The 21,476-nt window shown below is 42.9% G+C and overlaps 1 protein-coding gene across 3 annotated transcripts in view; it reads left to right on the forward strand.

The window, feature by feature from the left end:
- PDE1A (phosphodiesterase 1A) overlaps positions 1 to 21,476 on the forward strand; it is a 145,733-nt gene that overhangs the window by 30,389 nt on the left and 93,868 nt on the right. The window contains exon 1 of one of the 3 annotated variants that reach the window (XM_033166965.1): positions 16,693 to 17,038. The exons of the other annotated variants lie outside the window; for them this stretch is intronic. Within the exon in view, the coding sequence (XP_033022856.1) occupies positions 16,986 to 17,038 (53 nt within the window). The 5' untranslated portion in view covers positions 16,693 to 16,985. Of the gene's footprint in view, positions 1 to 16,692; positions 17,039 to 21,476 lie in introns of those variants that run through there. 3 annotated transcript variants of the gene reach the window in all.

Consider the following 21,476-nt stretch of genomic DNA (forward strand, 5'->3'; position numbering starts at 1 on the left):
CAGTTTCCAATTCTTGCACTCAATTGGAAGCCGCGGAAGCCGTGTCTGACGTTCAGCTTCCAAAAAACATTCACAAACTGGATCACACACTTCCAGGTTTAGGGTGTTTGGGAGCCAAAACGTTCAAGTCACAAGGCATTCCAGAACCAAGGTACGACTGTACAGAATTTAGGCAAAACAAAGTCACACTTTTGAAACGGAGGGTCTGTTCTGCTGCAGAATTCTTCTCTGTTATAATCCTGTATTTGATTTGCGTTTTCTGAATGACTGGATCAGTCCCAGGTGTAACCAGCCCCATCCTCATCCTTGAACTCCCTCCATGGGGAATAATGCATCCAATTAATCTGTGAATAATCAGCTAGACTGAAATTGAAAGGGCACCAGAAGCCTACAGCACGTGCATGGGGGTAAGAGGGACTTTTATGGAGAGAACTAATATTTTGCCAGAGAGGCACCATAGCTCAGTTATTCTCTGCATCCAGTCCCAGGTTCAATTCCCCACATATCCAGTTAAAAGGATTAGGTAGCAGCCTAGCAGATGGCAAGAAAGAGACTCCAGAGTGCCGCCGATGGTCTGATTAAATAAATCTGACCCGGTATAAGGAAGCTTCCTAGGTTCTACTAAATAAAATCTTTTTTTTTTAAATGTGCAAGTCATCAAAACCAAGCATGTACCCCCCCACACCAATTTCTTTATTTTGAAATCCTTCATCTTTATTGAACACGCGTCATATTTCTTCCCAGGGCAGTTAGTTATTTGACAGATTCCAAGTCCGTAAAAAACCGCTGCATGGTAATGGCATTGTGTCAAGTTTAATAGATAATCCATGAAAACAGATTGTGTCGAAACACGCTGTCTCTATGCACATGGCAGCTTTAAGCCTTAGGGGAAGTTTTAAGTTTCATTGTCAGTGTTAGTATTGCTTAAAGGAAGTTGAATTAACTGATATCCATTCATCTCTTTATGCTAATAGGGCAGAGCACAATTGTATGGATAATTCCTCCAAGTCATCCTGTTGTGTTCAGTGGTGCTTACTCCCAAGTAAACACACATAGGGTTGCAGCCTGAGGGTGTGTTATTGCGAATCTCATTACAACCAAAATTGTAGTGAAGGAAATTACCAGGTTTTCATTAGTTCTGCATTATGGTAGACATATGTGTGGGAAGAACTTGGACCAAAAGCTCCTCCAGATGACCCATTTATTAAGCCTGCATCCTGATTTGTTGCACAAAGCTTATGGGAAAGTTAGAGTATATTGGGTCTTTGCAAAGCATTTATTCTGATTTGATTTGGGGGAGATTATATGACAATGAGCATTCATCCTACATTCATCTTGATTTGCTTGTGTGATGTTTACATGTCTTCCTATTAATCATTTGCTCATAGTCTATTTTTCAGTGCATTTCCCAATCAGTTTCCTAGCCACATTTGTTGTGCCAGTACCACAGAGCTAAACTAAGAATCCTGTGTCTGCTTGGCTCCTTCCTGAAAAATAGTGACATACTAGAGGTCCCAGATCTCCACATATGTTCAAGCACGAAGAAGAAAATATTCTTGTAATTTCTGGGACGCTGACTTGAGTGTTCTTGGGTGTTCAGTTTTACAAATGAAATTTGCAGCTTAAAAACACTTGACCTTTCAAGGGCTGTGATATTTACTCATATCCCAAACTTATTCTGACACGATGAGTGCACTGCACTTGGAGTGGATATTGGGCAGGGGAGAGAAGCAGAAAGCAAAAATGAAGCAAGGAAAAGAGCCTGGATTTCTGGATGTGACAAGCAGAAGATTTTATTCAGTGTACAGTTGTACCTTGGATCCCGAACGCCTTGCAGGTCGAACGTTTTGGCTCCCGAACACCGCAAACCTGGAAGTGAGTGTTCCGGTTTGCGAATGTTCTTTGGAACCCGAACGTCTGATGTGGCTTATGCGGCTTCTGATTGGCTGCAGGAGCTTCCTGCAGCCAATCGGAAGTTGCGCCTTGGTTTCTGAACGTTTTGGAAGTCGAATGGACTTCCGGAACAGATTCCGTTCAACTTCTGAGGTACGACTGTATGGTTTTTTAAAAAATAAATAAAGAAATTAAGAAATTAAAGACTCTGGAAACCAGGGTATAAATGGTACACATCTGAGGCTGCAATGCATGCCATAACAGTCAGTTGTTGTTGTTGTTGTTGTTGTTGTTGTTGTTGTTGTTGTGCTTGTGCTTCTCTTGCCACTACTCAGACGGCTTCCTCTCTCAAAGTCTCACACTTACTTTATGGGACTGTAATTAAGAATCACTAGCTAGATGTACATATCTTTCTCCTGTATGATGACGATGATGGGGGGGGGGAAACCTGCCCGGGGGGGCTACACGTTTAAGAAGAGAAGTAATAGGAGGAGGAACCTCTAAACCCTGCATTCTCTGGGCATTTTCCTACTCATACATCCTCTCCCCCTCACTTGATGATTTTCTTTTTCACCTCTGCAGAAAAAGATACAGTGCAAATGTTTTGTTAATTTCCATTGAAATTACCACAAATAGGGTCAGTTTGACACAGGTTTAAGGTAGGAGGGGAACTGTTTCGCTCCAGTTAGAAGAGTCAAATGGTTAGTGGAGGAGTTGGGGATTCAGAACTTGTGATATTCCCTTTGTTCCTAATTATTAATTATGTAGCGTGACTCACTTTACATAACTTGCCTGGCAACGATTTTGCTGTCTAATAGATCACTGAAGAAATTTGACTTCTTCTTTTCTTCAGCGTTCATTGGGGGGAAAGCAGTACAACAGTCATCTTCTTTTCTGTAACTTTCATGCCCGTACAAGGCACAGTCAGAATTTCGCTTTGATATTCTCCAAGGCAGGACAGCAGAGCTTCCATCTTTAAAGACTGTCTCAAGGCAAATCTAAAATATATATAAAAAAGTAGTATAAACACTGACAACTGGGAAACATTGGCCTGTGAGCGCTTCAGTTGGAGAACAGCCTTTACCAAAGGTGTCATGGGCTTTGAAGACACTCAAACTCAGGACGCAAGGGAGAAACGTGCCAAGAGGAAGGCACGCTTGGCAAATCCACACTGTGATCAACTCCCGCACGGAAACCAATGTCCCGACTGTGGAAGGACATGTGGATCCAGAATTGGCTTCCACAGTCACTTACGGACTCACTGTTAAAACCGTAAAATAAAAAAATCCTTCCAGTAGCACCTTAGAGACCAACTAAGTTTGGTATGCGGTTTTGTGTGCATGCACACTTCTTCAGTATCTGAAGAAGTGTGCATGCACACGAAAGCTCATACCAAGAACAAACTTAGTTGGTCTCTAAGGTGCTACTGGAAGGATTTTTTATTTTTTTATTTTTTATTTTGTTTTGACTATGGCAGACCAACACAGCTACCTACCTGTAACTGTTAAAACCGTGTTTATGGAAGACAATCTTACTCGGCTATGAGTGATCACCAAAGAAGAAAAAAGAAGAAATGTGTGAGAAGCTGAAATGTCTTCCTTTTGAACTCACAATGACCCCAGCATCCCTAGAAACTAGGCAGCTGCTAAGTGAGCTGATGGATGATGCATCCTGTTTTGCCACCTGCATCCCATTTTGCTTGCCCTGCCACTGCTTCCACCACCACCACCACCACCGCAGTAGCACCTGCTGCCACTGCCTGTATTGGGTGCCCTGCAGCTTCTGCAGCTGGCCGAAAAGCAGTTTCCACCATCAGCATCAATTTGTGGCGAGACTGTTCTGATTTCAGGTGAGATCTTGTCCCCAGTGGCCACGATATCAGTACCAATGCTGGCGCCACTTTGCTGCTGGCAGAGGCAGCAGGGCAGGTGGGGCACCCGTGGGGGGCAGCGGTCTCACTCTGCCTAATTGCTGGGCTTCCAAGCACAAGCTAAGAGTTGAGTATAAAGTGCATGATTTCAGTCTTAGGTGCATTATTTCTGAAGAACATTATTGCCTTTTTATTCAGGCTGCTGAAATGAAGACCAGTTACCAATTGCTGGAATCCACAGGCGAGGAGAGCACTCTTATGCTCAAATCCTGCTTACAGGTTTCCCTTGGGCATCTAGCTGGCCACTGTGAGAACAGGATCCTGGACCAGATAAGACATTGGCCTGGTCCAGCAGGCTAATCTTATGTTCTTATGTTAGACAGCCAATCATGAGTGGACTTTTTGTGTCAAGAACTGCCGAACCCCATTCATTTCTGGTACTGAAAAAAATAATAATCCTAGGCTCAGAATGTAGTTGGCTGAGAGGCACCTTCTTCTTGAATTATACTGTAGCTATATGTCATTTGCACCTGGCTCTGGTTGGTACACGTTAGGGGGCAGTAGCTATGAGTGGGATGAAACTAACCCTCCAATGTTCCTAACAATTGCTGAAAGTGCAAACAGGTAGATAGATTGGGTTTTTTTTTCCATATGTGGTGGATTTGCAAGGAAGCGAGCGTATTTTGGGAAATGATACGTGGCAAGATTTTTTAAAAAGGTGTTTAAAATGAGTATTCCAAGACACACACAAACAAACACACACACCCTGAAACGTTTCTGTTAGTGATTATAGGGGAAGAAACACCCCCCCCCATTGTTGTTTATGTATGTAGCAACAGCAACTAGGATTCTTTATGTGCAGAAGTGGAAGGAGGAACTTGTTCCCCAACCAAATAAGTAAGCTAATGGACTGTGCAGAACTGGCAAAATTAAGAGAGTCCAATGATGAGTGTTTTATGTATGTATGGAAGCCTTTTTCGGACTACTTAAATAAATATTATCGTATGATGAACTCACGAGCAGGATGCGAGCTATGAGCAACAGAAGCAATTAGATTATAATATCGTGGTTATGATTTAATAGATAGAAGACAGGATGCATCAGAAAGGGAGAAACAACAACTCCATGGGAAGTTGACAAAAATAAGAGGAAAGGTGTAATAGTGTTTTGATTGTATATGACTGTTGAAACTTAATGAAATATAATTGAACAAAAGTGAACCAACCCTCCAACACTGGTATCATCACAGCTTACTTGGACAGAAACAGGGCAGCACAGCCATGAAGGCACATCAGCAGAACCAAGCCAGTGGCCGTAGCAGCACATCTTGCCTTGCTCTGTGCTCCATCAACCTGTCCAAACCATGGTGTCTCCATCTCTCTGCCTACCACACCAGCTGCTACTGCTTACGAACCTCTTTTTTTCCAAAATCCAGACATCTGCTCATGCCTATTAAAAGTGACTCTGCTGTAGCATTCTTAGCTTAGTATATTATACCAATTGGGGAGTAAGTGTTTCCAGAGCTTTATGGGAAGGTTAAAAACAACAGCCCAGCAAACCAAAGCAAGAAGAAATCTGTCATAAACATAAACATCTTGTACGAGTGAATTGGTCTGGATTCTAACCAACTCTTAATTTGATCTTGCTGTAAAAGCTTTTAATTTCCTTGATGTTGTTGTTTATTTCAAGTAAAAACACTTCCCCAGTTTGTCAGTAGGGCATGTTATTTTTCCTGCCTTGAGCCAAGAAATGCATGTTCATGTAGGTATTTTCTTGCCTCTTGCCCACCCTCCACCTCCCGGCTAACAGATGCTGACTGGGACAAAGCAGTAGAATGTCCAAGCTTCAGGGGAAAGTTCTCCAGATGGTTCTCACATGTGGAACCTTGTCAGCGAAGTATTGCCTCTTTGTCTTTAACTCGATCCCAGAGTGGGTCTATTGCTTTGCATCTAATGAACTCTCAACATTCAACTGACTCTCCAGTGACAGAGTCAGGGTGACAGATGTAGGGATTAAGTAGAACATTTCATGAACATGTGACTGGGACCAGAGATCTAAACAGAAGCATGAACAATTTGTTTTGGATCTGAGCTCTTCCTTTCCTTCTTCTCCTCCTTTTTTCTTTTTGCAAAAAGCAAACTTTGGAAGCTGATTCTAAGAGTTAATAATAATAATAATAATAATAATAAATATACTACTTGCATGCCAAAATGGCTTCTAAGTGGTTCACAATTGGAACATCAGTTATAAAATAGCCACGCAGGATTAAAATGCACAATAAAGCAATTCACTCAAAACATTTGAACGCATCCTTAATTAAAATTTACGACGACATGAGCCCATTCAAAAGCATAACAATTAAAACAGCTAAAGGAACAAGGAAGACAATTAGATCAGGAAGTTTGGGTTCAGAGGAATGCTTGTCTAAACAGCTGTGTCTTCAAGAGCTGGTGGAATACCAACACTGATGGGGCCTCTCACATTTTAGCAGGCAGGGCTTTCCACATCTTGGGTGCCACCAGTAAAAAAAGCCCAACTCTGTGTTACTACAAGCTGATAATATTATATTGAAATGTCTCTGGGCCCTCAGTGTAGCATCACTCATTGAGCAGGGGTGGATGAATTTGTCAGTTTTGGTTTCTTCCAAACTGCTGCAAAGACTGGGGGAGGAAGAGGACCCACCAGGTCAGTAGAGGACCCACACACGAGTGGCATCAAAGTCTCAACCAAACCTGGCAGCAGCCTCGTGTTTTTCTGCCAAAACTGGTTCCAAAACTGACTACGTACACACAAAGAAATTACCATCGTTCAGCTGGGAGCTGACATAAAGCAATGAGGAAGCAGACATAAAACAGAATTCCTGAAAAATGTTCAATAAATAAACCCTGTCACTTGGTTGGCCACCACAGATTTGGACCAGTGGACAAATAAAATAAGATCATCTGTTTTACCAAATGCACTTCATTTGTCTCGTAATAACTTACAGCCGGCTTCTATGCATGGTTAACACATATCAAATGCTTAAGCCCTGCCCCCTCTAGAGTTTGACAAGTGACCTCATGGTGACACCCTCAATCATGGCAATGTCACTGTGATGCCTCCTGTCAAACTCTAGAGGGGGCAGGGCTTAGGTAGTCTACACATACTACTAATGGGAGTTACTTCCAAGGAAATGTGGATACAGCCTAAGTTGCTTCCTCCCTCCAATCCTTCCCACATAGTCTGTTGCTAATAACTTGCACCAACATGTGCATTTCTTCCTGTTTTTATTGGATTCACCTCTTTTTTTAATTGATAACACAGTCATTATGGCGACTGGATAATAGACTAGTTTCTTCCTTGATCTTTTTTTTGTGAATGCACAACTACAACCTAATTGCATTCTTATGGTCAGTTCAGATGGCGGGAAAACCATTGTTTGCAAATCTCCTCTACAACACAGTTGATGTTTCTGGTTTGTTTTTTTTGTTTTTGTTTCTGGTTTCCTTTTTTATTCTAACATTCCTCAAAGGAGATCAGGGGGATGTCGTGGTCTCTCCTCTCCCCCACTCCCCAAAGTGCAATCTTATTAAATCCGAATTTGGGGCGCATAGCTGTTTTTTTAAAAACAAACCACCTTATTTTATCTATGGCAATGCAAGTATGAATGGTTTCATGCTATTTTAACTGTTAGCAATCATGATGGTCAGCAAAGCGCAGCAATTAGAGGATCCGCTTGCAAAATGCATGCAAAAACAATCACAATGTATTCAAAGAAAGAGCCAAGGTTCCATCTCCTCTGGCCAATAACAATATTGCACTGGCTCCAGACCAAGGAATCCCATGTTTTGACTCGTGTGTATCCCAGAACAAATATAGCGTTCTAACTCTCAAGGGAATGTGTTTCTCCACTCTGCTCCCCTCCCTTCCACCCCTGTATCTTTTCTGCCATTTCCCTGTTCATCTTCTCTGCAGATACAAAACACAAAACACTGGTAAGAAAAATAAAGGATAGGTCATGCAAGGAGAGGGCATCTGCCTCACTGCTCAAGCCCATGTTTCTCATGCACAAAGACCCAAGTTCAATCTTTGGCATATCCTGTGACTGGGCTCAGAGCGTCCCCTCTTGGAAACCCCGGAGAGTTTCTTGCAGTCTATCTCTCTCGTATGCTAGAAATGGGACAGGGATTGTATTATTATTTTTTAAGTACAATTCCCACTGAGAACGATGGCACATCGCCAAGGCCCATTGCTCCCAAGGGGATTTGGTTTGTTTTGAACATGCATTAGTGGCAGGAACCCCTAGCTAGCCACCTGTGGGCAGCTGTAACTATTTAAAAAACAAACAAACAAACCCAGGGATGATGAACTTGTAGCCCTCCAGATGTTGTTGTACTCCAGCTTGCATCAGCCCCAGCCAGCATGGCCATTGGCCAGAGATGATGGGTGTTGTAGTGCAGCAACACCTGCAGCCCCAAAGGCTATTGGGGCACCTTATTACTCTTATTAGTAGCATTAATGCAGAACCACACCTTAAAATCAAAATCAGTGGCTCTCTTTAAGGATTTGAGCAGGTGTTTTCCTACTAAAAAGCTACACAGAGTCAGAACATGGTGAGCTTGATTTTAATCCTGAACAGAAGCTAGAATTTTGCCCATCCCTACTGATACCACCCCCCTTTCAGAGTATGAAGGAGAGTCCCAAACCATAAAGGATATCAACGAAAACACCTTTGGAAGGCATAGCTCACATCTTCCTGAGGCCAAGGGCAAAAAACCCTTTGATTTCAACTAAAGTTGTTGATCTGCAACCTCACCTGCAGGTTGTGAGAAGCGCGGTAGAAGGCTGTCTTTGAAATGCTAAAGAAATAAGGAAGAGTGGAAGGATATCCCATCTTTGACATAGTTCCTCTGGGAGCAACAAGCCGGGTAATGATAGTGTCTGATAAGTTTATAAAGCTTATCCACTTTGTTCTGGAGAGAAACATACGAGGGAAGATTCGGAAGGACTAACTAGAGCTCTCAGATTGTTTGCTCTCAGACTGTTTGGTCTTTCGGTGCCTGATGGGGGCCACCTATATGCCCAGAGCCTTCTGTGGGAAAAGAAAACGAGAGAAGCTGCTTCAACTCATGATCAGGCCACGCGAGAGACGATAAAAAATACCACCCCTGAATGAGAACTTTATTCAAGGTGGGAAAGGTGACAAATCACCTCAAACGTACTCCTGGGGGTGGGCCGTGCCTGCTACTGCTGGGATTTTACTTTGTTATGTGGGAATTCCCTGTTCCAAAGTCTCTCTGTGTTTCTTTCTCCAGTCCCTCCTCAGTGTATTAAATACAGTTTGTACTTCATCAAGCTGTTGGGGAAGGAAGGTGGTGGTAAACACGAGCCTTATTACTACATTTAGCAGATGGTACCTCACGGCTGAGGGGATCTCAGGAGAAGGCACTGTGCAGAATTAAAAACGAGGCCTCCTTGTTCCAGTTCCTTTCGAACTGAGGAAAGGAGGGGGGAGTCAGGCATTTTCAGGCATCTCCCACCTCCCCATTTACCTGGCGGTCGGGGGTGGGGTGGGGTGGGTGGGTTATGATTCAGTTAGTTTTTAAGTAGCAAATGCCTTTTGCGTGGCTGTAAGCTTTCGTTTCGGGGGGGGGGGGGGAATTGTGCAAATCTGTCAGGGAAGTTCAGATTTAAGGGGGCTGTGGAAGTGAATAAGAGACCAAAACAGCCTGGGTTTCAGCCAGCAAGCAGGAAAGTCTTAGCAAGGAAATTAATCTCCCTCCAACATGACGTTGCTGGTCTCCCGTGCATGTTGTGTACACAGAGAAAGAGAGGGAGAGATTAAATCAGTTTTACAAATACTCCTATTTGCTATAGGCGAAAAAGGAAATCGGAGCTTAAAGGTCTTTACAATTGTTTGCTCATGGCTTTACCACATGAACTAGAGTAGAAATGGTCAATAAGCCCGCTAGGGCATTTTATTTTTTTTAAAACTGCCTTCTCCCGAGTGCGTGAATGAGTCATCATGCTTATGTTCAGTACTTTCTAGTTTTGCAAGCTTGGAGAAGTCATTAGGTTAAGTTTCAGAGCGTCTTTTTCCATTTGCTGACGTCAAGGCAAGGGAATAATTTGAGGTTTGCCCTACACATTTGTGTGCTTCCATTGCCGGGCGCTGAACGTAAGCTCGTGCAGCAGTTATTGGGTGGGCTTTGTTTTGCTTTCGTTAATTTGATCTGTAACGTAAGGAATCGTGCTGAGGAATGCCCGTGAAGGAAATAAATTCACATCCAAAGAACCTGGCTGTGGCTGGATCAAGGCTGCAGTCCTATGAGAGATGGGCACATGTGACAACTTCAGTTTCTCCCAGTTTCTTCTTCTTTTCCAATCTTAAGTCCTGTTCACCACATTTCCACCTCAGTTTGCCACTTTAAAAATATAATAATAATAATAATAATAATTATTATTATTTATTTATACCCCGCCCATCTAGCTGGGTTCCCTGGGAGAAAAAATAGTTCTCATGAAAATTCACCAGCATTTTAGTACAAATATATATGTATATGTATATGTATATGTATATGTATATGTATATGTATATGTATACACACACACACACACACACACACACACACACATCTGGATCTCACAACGCTATGAATTAATATTAATGGCCAAACCATGTACAAGACAGCTGAATAGACAAGAAGATCACTACTTTCCCCATCAACCTGGCATAGGTTTATTACATTTGCAACATTAATAGAACATGGTTATTAGGCCTCCGAGAACACATGACAACTTATAGAATGATACACATGTTTAAAAACCAAAATGACTGGAAAGTTAAATGTAATTTAAAAGAAACGTGCTGCTTCTGTGGGGTATGTGGAGTGGCTGAATATAGTTTGTTGCTTCTTGAATAAATATGTGAACATAATAAAATATTTTGGAGGGAAATGCACATTTTTGCAAGGCAGTCTTGCCTAACATAAACATTATTAAAAAGTCATTTCCCCAAATATAATGGACTTTTGTATGTTATTTTTTTTACCAACAAATGCAGCAATATACACACTTTACCCCAGTAAGTGCATTTTTGAGCACATTGCTTGGCTGGGGAATTGCATTGCAAAATATGGCGATGTGTGAATTCTGAAGGATGGTTGTGTTTTGCTTCTCATATTGTAATCTTATGAGTCTCTATCTCTTTTTTTCCCATTGGCTAAAATTATGGGGCATATTTCCAGGCAACCATCCCATTGTGAGGAAGAGACATTCTTTTCCAGGAGTGATTCAAATGTGAGATTTTTCTGGAAGTGCCTCATTGCATCAAAGTTTCTCCTCCCTTCTGTTCTGGGCTTAAATTAGAAGCGAGTTGTGCCTTCGTCTAATGGGAAAGGAAGGAAGCAGGGTGGTTCATTTGTATTTAAAATTTACATTTAAGATTTACAGCCTGGCAGAGCTAAGGCCCACCATACAATTATAAAGAGTAGGGCTGGGCGACATCTGGCTTTCAACATCACAATATACCACCAGCCAAATATATCAATATATCACAGTGTCTGGAATAAGGATGGAGCTATATAGAGACAAACCTAGACAGCATCTTAAAAAGCAAAGACATCACCTTGCCGACAAAGGTCCGTATAGTTAAAGCTATGGTTTTCCCAGTAGTAATGTACGGAAGTGAGAGCTGGACCATAAAGAAGGCTGATCGCCGAAGAATTGATGCTTTTGAATTATGGTGCTGGAGGAGACTCTTGAGAGTCCCATGGACTGCAAGAAGATCAAACCTATCCATTCTCAAAGAAATCAGCCCTGAGTGCTCACTAGAAGGACAGATCCTGAAGTTGAGGCTCCAGTACTTTGGTCACCTCATGAGAAGACTCCCTAGAAAAGACCCTGATGTTGGGAAAGATGGAGGGCACAAGGAGAAGGGGACGACAGAGGATGAGATGGTTGGACAATTTTCTCGAAGCTACTAACATGAGTTTGGCCAAACTGCGAGAGGCAGTGAAGAATAGGCGTGCCTGGCGTGCTCTGGTCCATGGGGTCACAAAGAGTCGGACACGACTGAACAACAACAACATATAGAGACACAAGCTGGCTTCATGAGTTGTCCTGCATTGTGACTTTTGCATAGGCAACACACACACACATCATGATTCGCAATGTATTGCCAGATAAAAAATTATGAACAGATATTGCAATATGGACTTCAAAGCAGTTTGGGATGATATATCGATATATAGCCCAGACCTAATGAAGTGTAAGGTGCTGTCCAAGGCTGCTGATTTTTTTTTTTTTTTATAAATTATGTTTGGTTGTAATTGGTTTAAAAGAATAAAATTATTCTCTGGATTTGGAGCAAGTGCTCTATGATGAGAGAGCCCCAGCAGAGATTTAAAATCACAAAACAAGCAGCAAAGCAAAGCATGGAAATATATAGGCTGTTAGATCTTTAAAATACCCCCTTCTGAATTCCTTTCAAAGTTCCCCTTACTTTCCTTAAAAAAAACAAGAGACTACACATTTAGTAAGTTAAAAAATGGTTTAGTTACAAACTCTTCAAAGGTCTGATTCATGCGCCTTTCCATACAGCAGCAAGAAAAGACAGGCAGTTTAACTTAGTTTCTGAAAGGTAACATATTCTAAATTATTTGTATAGAAAAACAAAGATGGCTTGCTAAAGCCATGGGGCCCAAGCTTGGAGCATCTTGCTCAGGCATCCTTTCTGGTTGGGTTCACATGGTGGAAGAAAATGAACTAAGGCTTCGGTAATCCTTCTTCCCAAGGCGAGGGGATGTGACCAAAGGGGAACTTTGGGAAGAAGGGAAGAAGCAAGATGCTCTAAGCTTAGACCCCATAGCTTTAGCAAGCCATCTTTGTGACCTAGCTAAGCCTGGAAGGCAGCTTATTCTACAGTCTTCACCTTTCCAATCCCAAGCAGATAATGAACGTCTAAGGGTGATGAGATGAATCAATTTGTTATTGGCTTCCTCAGGCAATGTGGTATTGTTATCTTTGATATTGCAGATGGGGTGGGCATGGAGTCGGAGAGAAATGGAAGAGAGAGTGAGAGCAATTTTTGCCATCTAGCGAGTTCATGATATAAATTGGGTACTTTCTGATTTGTAGTTCAGTCTGTTTGCCACTATACTTACACCAACTCTCACCTGGGGGTGGGGTTGGGGAAAAGAGACTTTAAGTACATTAGTTGTACAAAATTCTACAAAACTAGCCCACAGCTATACAGTCATTCTCTTCCCTTGGGAAAATAAGCACAGAAGGAATGGGAGTAGTTTGGCAGGGGCTTCAGAGGCAACTATTCTCTAGACTGCCAGATGCTTTCCTTATCTGTGTTTTGTGATGCATGCTTCCCTCAGCTAATGTCCCTGCAGTTGGCTGACATGAACTTGGGGGAATCAAGGTGCTGCCTCCTTCATTGTGTTTGTGCTCAGCTCTATACAAGGCAACAGAAGTTGTTGAAATAGTTCAGATGGCCTGCCTATCTGGGCCATGGGCAATAATTTGGTTCTCATGTTTTTCATTCTTCTTAATATTGACATTTTAGGTAGCACTTATTTCCTGCAGAGGTGTATATCGGCATTTGCCCTTCACAATTGACATCAGTTGTAGTTTGAGAATGTGAGACTCTTGTGGGAATATAAGGGCAGGTTCACACAACCATTTTTAACATGGAAGACTCACCATGAGGTAATTCCCCCATAATTATTTACATGGTCAGGTAAAGTAGTACTGTGAAGGTACTTTCTTGTGTTTTGACTGGCCAAGGAGTTCAAAGGCCAACTCAGCTGAACTCTCACCTCAGAAAAAGAATATGGCTGGTGGCTGTGTGATAACCACCAGCGTCTCAGTATCTCTTCCCTCCTGAGCAGGATGTCAGGGCAATCTATGACCTGCATGAGGTAAGGTTTTTGCCACATGTTGTTCCCAGAAGCCATGACAGGAATCACGAGCAACCCATGAGATCCACATGAGGGAAATATTAAATTACAGTCCAAAATCAAAGTGCGGCTTGCCAAGTATTTGGGTTTCTCCGTTGTTGTTTACTGCATCTCTAGGAAAACCATCATTTTTGTGGGTTTACATAATAGGTCAAAAATGTCAGGTTTCAATCGCAAGACCACATTCTCTAGGAATGTTTTACAGACCCATTTAGACAGGTTCAGTGTTCAAAACTCCCATTGTTCTAGGCACATTTTGAGACAGGGAATTTTATTAGAGCAAGCAGTTTCTGAGCTCTGGGCGCAGTACTGCGCCTATGATTTCAGATTAAAAATGCAGAGTGTAAGGAAAAGAGGACCTTTTTCTGCCTCCCCACTTCCAGCTACTTTCTGAAGACGGGAGAAGAGACCCTCTTAAGAATATTAGGGGGGTGAGCAGGGGAAGGACCAGACCATGTGAAAAACGAACATAATATTTTAGCTGCAGTTCGTTCATTTACAGCTTTGTACTCTTGCTATTAAAAAAAGCACACCTAGACATTCCGTTGTTGCACCCATAACCTAGTTTTAGCTCCCAGCTTTCATATCTCAGTTTCTAACCCTGGGCAAGTTGTAGTCACATTTTCTCTAGTTTTGCCACAGATGACCTAAGACCCTATTCCTATGTTTATTCTGCGGGAGCAATGGCTCTTGGCCACAGCTTGGTAAAGATAATATCAACATCAGGCATCCTAGAACTTGTGGGGGAATTTGTCGCCTCAGGGTTTTTTTTGGGGGGGGGGAGGGAGGTGGGGAAATAAGGAGAGCCAATCTACACTGAGCTTGCGCAATGAGCTGATAGAATTGTAGGCTACCATATCAGAGATGGGGGGGGGAGATATTTTAGAATGCTCCCCTTTGTAAAGCACACATACAAACACTGTCCCTGCATACAGTAAATTACCTCACAAGGGACTAAACACTGATCTCTGATATGTTTGTTTACTCCATGCAGGAAGGGTTTGTTTGCTTTTTAGGTGGGGATCTCCTCCTATGGCAGTGAAACACTGCACACACAGGGTCCTGATTGTCCACAGCCGTGCCAGTGAGTGCTCTGATCATTGCTAGGCAGGAGACACCATTTAAATTGCCCACAATGCCCTGTAACACCGGACATAGAATTCCATACCCTCCAATGTTTCTCTAATGAAAATAGTGATGTCTTGTTCTGTTGTTGTTGTTGTTGTTGTTGTTGTTGTTGTTGTTGTTGTTGTTGTTTTACTTATACCCCACCCATCTGACTGGGTTGCCCCAGCCACTTTGGGTGCCTTCCAACACACATAAAAAACATAAGAAACCATTTGAAAACTTCCCTATACAGAGCTGGTCTCAGATGTCTTCTCAAGGTTGTATAGTTACTTATCTCCTTGGATCAGGGGTTGCATAACTCCATACCAACATTTCTCCGATGAAAATAGGGACATCCCGAGGAAAAGCGGGACATTCCAGGATCAAATCAGAAACCAGGACAGCTGTAAATCTGGGACTGTCCCTGGAAAATAGGGACATTCCTCTGGAGGGTCTGACATTCCTCTGGGGTACTGTGGGGAATAAAAATGGCAGTTGCTACCTTGTATGGAGCCCAGGGTGTGCCTCAGCAATGATGACCCCTCTCTTCAGTACTGTCAAAGTGTACTAGGTGCTGATGGGGCAGGGAGATACAATGATAGAAATGTAGAGTTGGAAGGGTCTCTGAGGATCATCTAGTCCAACTTCCTGCAATTCAGGAATATGCAGTTGTCCCTGATGGGAATCAAACCTACAACCATGGCATTATCAGCATCATGGTCTAACCAACTGAGCTATCCAGGCTTGGCATTGACCAGGGGTCAGCAAACTTTTTTCAGCAGGGGGTCGGTCCACTGTCCCTCAGACCTTGTGGGGGACCGGACTATATTTTGGAAAAAAAAAATATGAACGAATTCCTATGCCCAACAAATAACCCAGAGGTGCATTTTAAGTAAAAGCACACGTTCTACTCATGTAAAAACACCAGGCAGGCCCCACAAATGACCCGGAGATGCATTGTAAATAAAAGGACACATTCTACTCATGTAAAAACACACTGATTCCCGGACCGTCCGCTGGCTGGATTTAGAAGGCGACTGGGCCGGATCTGGCCCCCGGGCCTTAGTTTGCCTACCCATGGCATTGACTAATGTATGTTTGAAGTTCCAGAGTCTGGAATCTTACCTAGCGCCTCAATCTATGTAATGGATAGATGGATTATCTCTGTCGATTAACTATGGTAGTATTAATTCTGTTTCATGCTGACATACTTCTGCTTATGTTTAACATGCCCCATGTTTCACAGCATGGCCAGACTGAAATGCCGGGTTCAGTTTTGTTGATGAAGAAATCTGGTTAGTTTTTCCTCTTTTTTCCCCTTCCCTGATGCAAGTATAGTTGCTCCATTCCGTGTCGTTTTGATCCCCCAGCAGCTGCAAACTCTGAATCCTACTGTGGGCTATTAGGCTGTGTAAGTGCCAGAAATTATGAGCGGTGGTTTAATATGCATAGTTACAGCTACACATCAGCCAAAGTGAATAATAGCCAGACTGTAAAATAATTACAACAACGTCTTGAAGAGAAGCCAGGCACAGAGACCAGAGCCATTCGTCTCCTTTAATTTGTATACAGTTCTGTACAACGACACAAAAAAAGAAAAAGGGGGGGAACTTTCTGAAGGCACTTGCAAAGGGGTGTGTGTGTGTGTGCGCGCGCTTGCTGAAACAGCTGGACAACTTTTATTTTGAAGAAAGAGGAGAAGAAGGAGGGGGAAAGAAGAAGTGAAGCCTCTGAACTAAGGAGCTTGTTTTACAGTGCAAGGGAGCCTCTGCATCAAAGACTTTGACCCGTGTGTGTGTAAGACATCTTCTCATGACTGGAATAATCTGAGCACTTTTTCTTGTCCCCCCCAGTTAACTGGCTGGCGACGTTTTTCATTTTTCTCAAGCACCTGAGAGGATTCCAAGGCACTTCTCCACTTCGATCGACTTGACTCCAGCGCTGCTGTTTAACAGCCTGCATGGTTTGGTCTTGCTCAGACGTTATGTGGTCTCTATGGCCTCACTTTGCTCAACTGTCAGAGAGAGGGAGGGAGGTTTTCCCCAGCACCAAAAAAAAATCCACTGTGTTCTCTTCAGCACAGTAGCTAAGTGCAGGTCCCCTGGTTGCTCCCAGGTTCTCGCTGGAACTTTTTTCAGGCCAAGGAGATTCCCCCCACCCTCATTTAAATGGCTGATTGTGTTACGATTAGGAAAAAGCACCTCCAGAGACCAATCTTTAGGTAAGTAGTGCCATGATCGTTTCTTGGGATCAGAGTAATTCTTCTGAACTTTTCCTCTTGCATCTCTTCTTGCTAACTTGGATTTCAGATGTGAAAGCAAATAAGAGGCTCTCCACAGCAGGAGTCTAAAGTTTAACTCGCTCTGTGTGCCAGCAATGTCCCCCCCCCCAATGATATAGTCATTTTTGTGGAAGTTGGAGGAAATGTTCTGAGACATTTGTTGCAGAAGCTTAAGAGGGAGAAAAACAACAGCAACAACTGAAAAGAGGTTGAAACTTTCTATGAAGTTTTCTGTGACATTTCCATGCTTGCAAAAGCTGCACAGAAACCTTTCTTTTCCTAACGCTTTGCTGTCGCTCGGACCCATTCTGGAATGGTAGAGCCCTCTAAATGTTGTACATTGTTCAAATTTGGCTAGCTGATCATGTTTGTGTGCCAGAAATATAATGCCTACTAATGACACATGATTTGCAACTTCTGCAGCTCAGTGCTGCACGTGCCTACTTGAAAGTAAGTTGCAATGTGTTCATCTGCACTTACTCACTGGTAAACATGCTTAAGGCTGCAGCCTTAATAGCATGTTTGAAGTAACATGGAAACTAAATGCAATTACTTTTCTTTTTCTCAAAGGAACTATGCAACTGACAAGTCCTGATGCACATTTATTCAGTGATAACCCCCATTCATGCGAATGGGACATACTCCATAGGAGGGAAGAGGGAGATGTTTGGTTTGGTTTGCGGTTTAATGTGAACTTACCTAATTTATGTCCCGAAGCAGTATGAAACTGAAATGTAGCTATCCTTAGAATTTCACACTTCTCCAAATTCTGCAGTGCAGTTCTACAGACAAATGATGTATAAAACATTGGATATATTCAGGAAAATGTGTATTTTTGTATGTACATTATATTAGGGGAAATTGCGTGCAAAAATGTGTGTACTGTGATCAATGGCACACTGAAATGCTGGCAATTTTTCACAAGGACCTTTTCTTTTAAAATAAAATAACCAATTGTTGCGGAAACCTGGTGAATTGAATTAAAACTGGAAAAATGGGAAACAGAGATAAATGGAAAATAGAAATATTCACCAGTCTGTACTCCATAGGAAGTATATGTAGGATTGCTGCTGATATATATAATTGGGTTCTTATAGTGAAAAAATAAGAATCGTGAGACAGAAGTAAATTAGGTTATAACTCTGATTCTCCTGTGTAAGCTTAGACTGCAGGAAAACCCATTGAAGTCTATTAATTTTTTACTACCATGCTATACCCAGTTACTTGGGAGTAATCCTCATTGAGTTCAATGGGATTCCTTCTATGCAGGCAATGTGCTGTATTGGAATGGGATGAACACAACCGTTGACCATTAGTTTCCACCCAAAATCAGGAGCGACTGAGGGACATTTGCATACAGTGCAATTCAAATCACATCAAAACACTAGTATATATTCTGAGTACATTTTGACCTGTAAAACTAGGTGGCGGGGGGGGGGGGAATCTTATGAATGGCAACTCTGTTTTTATTGTATGAGTTTCATCTCATTTGTTTATTTTATGGCAAACGTCTTTACACCTTCGCTTTAGGCTTAGCCTGATAAAGTGAGGAAATACATAGCTACCGGTATATAATAAATATGAAGCAGAACAATCACAGCTAGTTCTGCTGCCTCCTTTAAAACACCTCTGGGAGGAACACGGTGACAACAAGGAGATCTCGTTGCCAAAGTGTTGATAAGCTACATGAATGCCAAGTTCCAATGGGCCTCAGAAGGGCAAATGGGGCCGCAGTTTGATAAGGTGTGGATATCTGCCCAGAAGTTAAATTCCAAAGATAAAATCCTTTGCCTTCTGTGTGGACTCAGATAGAGTGCCACAGTCAATTTGACTCACTGCAAAAGACAAGTGTCCAGTGTTGGCATTGCAGACCCTCCAAGTGTCCCTGTTTTCCAGGGACGACCCTGATTTAGAGCAGCCATCCCAGTTTCTGATTTAATCCTGGAATGTCCCACTTTTCCTTAGGATGTCCCTGTTTTCATTGGAGATGTTGGAAGGTATGGAGTTATCTGAGCCCCAGGCCATCTGAAGGCAATCCTGTATAGGAAAGGTTTTTTAAAATGTTTATGTTTTTATATATGTTGGAAGGTGCCCAGAGTGCCAACCAATAAGATGTCTGGGGTATAAAGAGTAAAATTGCCATTATGGAATGGGACATCCCTATTTTCATTGGAGAAATGTTGGAGGGCATGGCATTCTGCAGCTGCAAGTCACATTTTCAACCAGCCTTTGCTGCAGTTCAGGATATCATGCTGGCACAGGTGTTCCCCCATTCACAAGGCCTTTTCCCCAATCACTTAAGGTAAGGAAATGGCATTCTGCTGCATGCAGGATGCGGTTCGGCCCATTGAAGAGACTGTGGAATCCCCTTGCACAGCATTCCTGTACTGTACTATTATCCCACAGGGACGCGAGTGGCGCTGTGGTCTAAACCACTGAGCCATCTTGGGCTTGCTGATCAGAAGGTCAGTTGTTCAAATGCCTGTGATGGGGTGAGCTCCCGTTGTTCTGTCCCAGCTCCTGTCAACCTAGCAATTCGAAAGCACGCCAGTGCAAGTAGATAAATAGGTACTGCTGTGGCAGGAAGGTAAACGGCATTTCTATGCGCTCTGGCTTCCGTCACAGTATCCATTTTGCCAGAATTGGTTTAATCATGCTGGCCACATGACCCAGAAAGCTGTCAGTGGACAAATGCTGGCTCCCTCGACCTGAAAGTGAGATGAGCACGCCATAGTCGCCTTTGACTGGACTTAACTGTCCAGGGGTCCTTTACCTTTTTACCTTTGCTATTACCCACTCTTCCTCCAAGGAGCTGAGGTTGTCATGGAAGGTTATCCTCCTAACAGTCCCCTGAGGTAGGTAATGCTTAAAAATAGAACCACAGAATTGTAAAACTGTAGAGTTGGAATGGACCCTGAGGACCATCACATCCAACCCCCTGAAATGCAGGAATATGCAGTTTTCCTATACAGGGATTGAACCTGCAACCTTGGCATTATCAGCACCATGCTCTAACCAACTGAGCTGACAAGCCCAGGTCACCCAGTGAGTTCTGTGAGTGGAGAATGGAAACTGAGTCTCTGCCCTGCTCCAAGTCCATGCACTATGGAGCGACTATTGAGTTGTGGTGCTCATCTCGCTTTCAGGCCGAGGGAGCCGGCGTTTGTCCACAGACAGCTTTCTGGGTCATGTGGCCAGCATGACTAAACCACTTCTGGCACAACGGGACACCGCGACGGACACCAGGGTGCTCAGAAACGCTGTTTACCTTCCTGACGCAGCAGTACCTATTTATCTACATGCACTGGTGTGCTTTCGAATTGCTAGGTTGGCAGGAACTGGAACAGAGCAACGGAAGCTCACCCCTTCACAGGGATTCGAACCGCCAGCCTTCCGATTGGCAAGCCCAAGAGGCTCGGTGGTTTCGACCACAGCGCCACCCACTAACCACTGTGTGCACTGGAGTGTAGGCAGAGTCCTGGGCTTCTTCAGTTTGAAGATCTGAATTTCATGGACTTTAGAAGCCAAAAAGAAAAATAGTGTCTTTTTTATGCTGTCGTAAAATCTTTCCAGCCACAATGGATTTCCCTCGGAAGTAAGTTCAAGCGGAACGTTTTAGTGGACCTTACCTCCAGATAAATAGAGACTGCAACCCTGAGCACTCTTTCCTGGGAGTTAGCCCAACTGAACTCAGTTGAACCATGTAACAATGAACATGGAACTATAAGAGTATGGTAGAGCATGAGACTCTTAATCTCAGGGTCGTGGGTTCAAGTCCCACATTGGGCAAAATGTTCCTATATTGCAGGGGGTTGGTCCCTTCCAGCTCTATGATTCTATGATCACAGCTTTTGGTCACATATAGGCTTGAACTGCTAATATGCTTGAGAATGTATTCTTAAACTGTACAGGAAAATTAATAATAATAATAATAATAATAATAATAATAATAATAATAATAATGCGTTTAGAATTTGCCAGTCACCCTATACACAGTTTGGCCATATCAATCCCATTGACAGTAAGGGTTTTCAGCAGCCTTGCCATCTGCAGGGCCGCGGCAGCCTTTGTAGGCTGTATTAATTTACTTTTTAAAACATCTATCCTGTAAAGGTGTCCAAAGCTTGACATGGTTTACAGACGCTTCAAACAAAAAACCAGCACAAAATGACAATTAAATCATAGTCAAATATAAACAGAGCAAAACTCTACTGTGTGTCAGCTCCAGTCATAAAAAAAAACAGTTCAAATGTGACGCTCTCCTGAAGGTTTAGCTTGGGGCCAGTCATCAAGGGAAGCAAGTCCCGTTGTTTCGGGGGGAGGCAGGCAGTGGGGTAGCTTGTTCTTACTCCACGGCTTGGTCCACACATGCAGTGGA

The sequence above is a fragment of the Lacerta agilis genome, chromosome 1 (genome assembly GCF_009819535.1).
Source record: "Lacerta agilis isolate rLacAgi1 chromosome 1, rLacAgi1.pri, whole genome shotgun sequence".
NCBI classification, from domain to species: Eukaryota; Metazoa; Chordata; class Lepidosauria; order Squamata; family Lacertidae; genus Lacerta; species Lacerta agilis.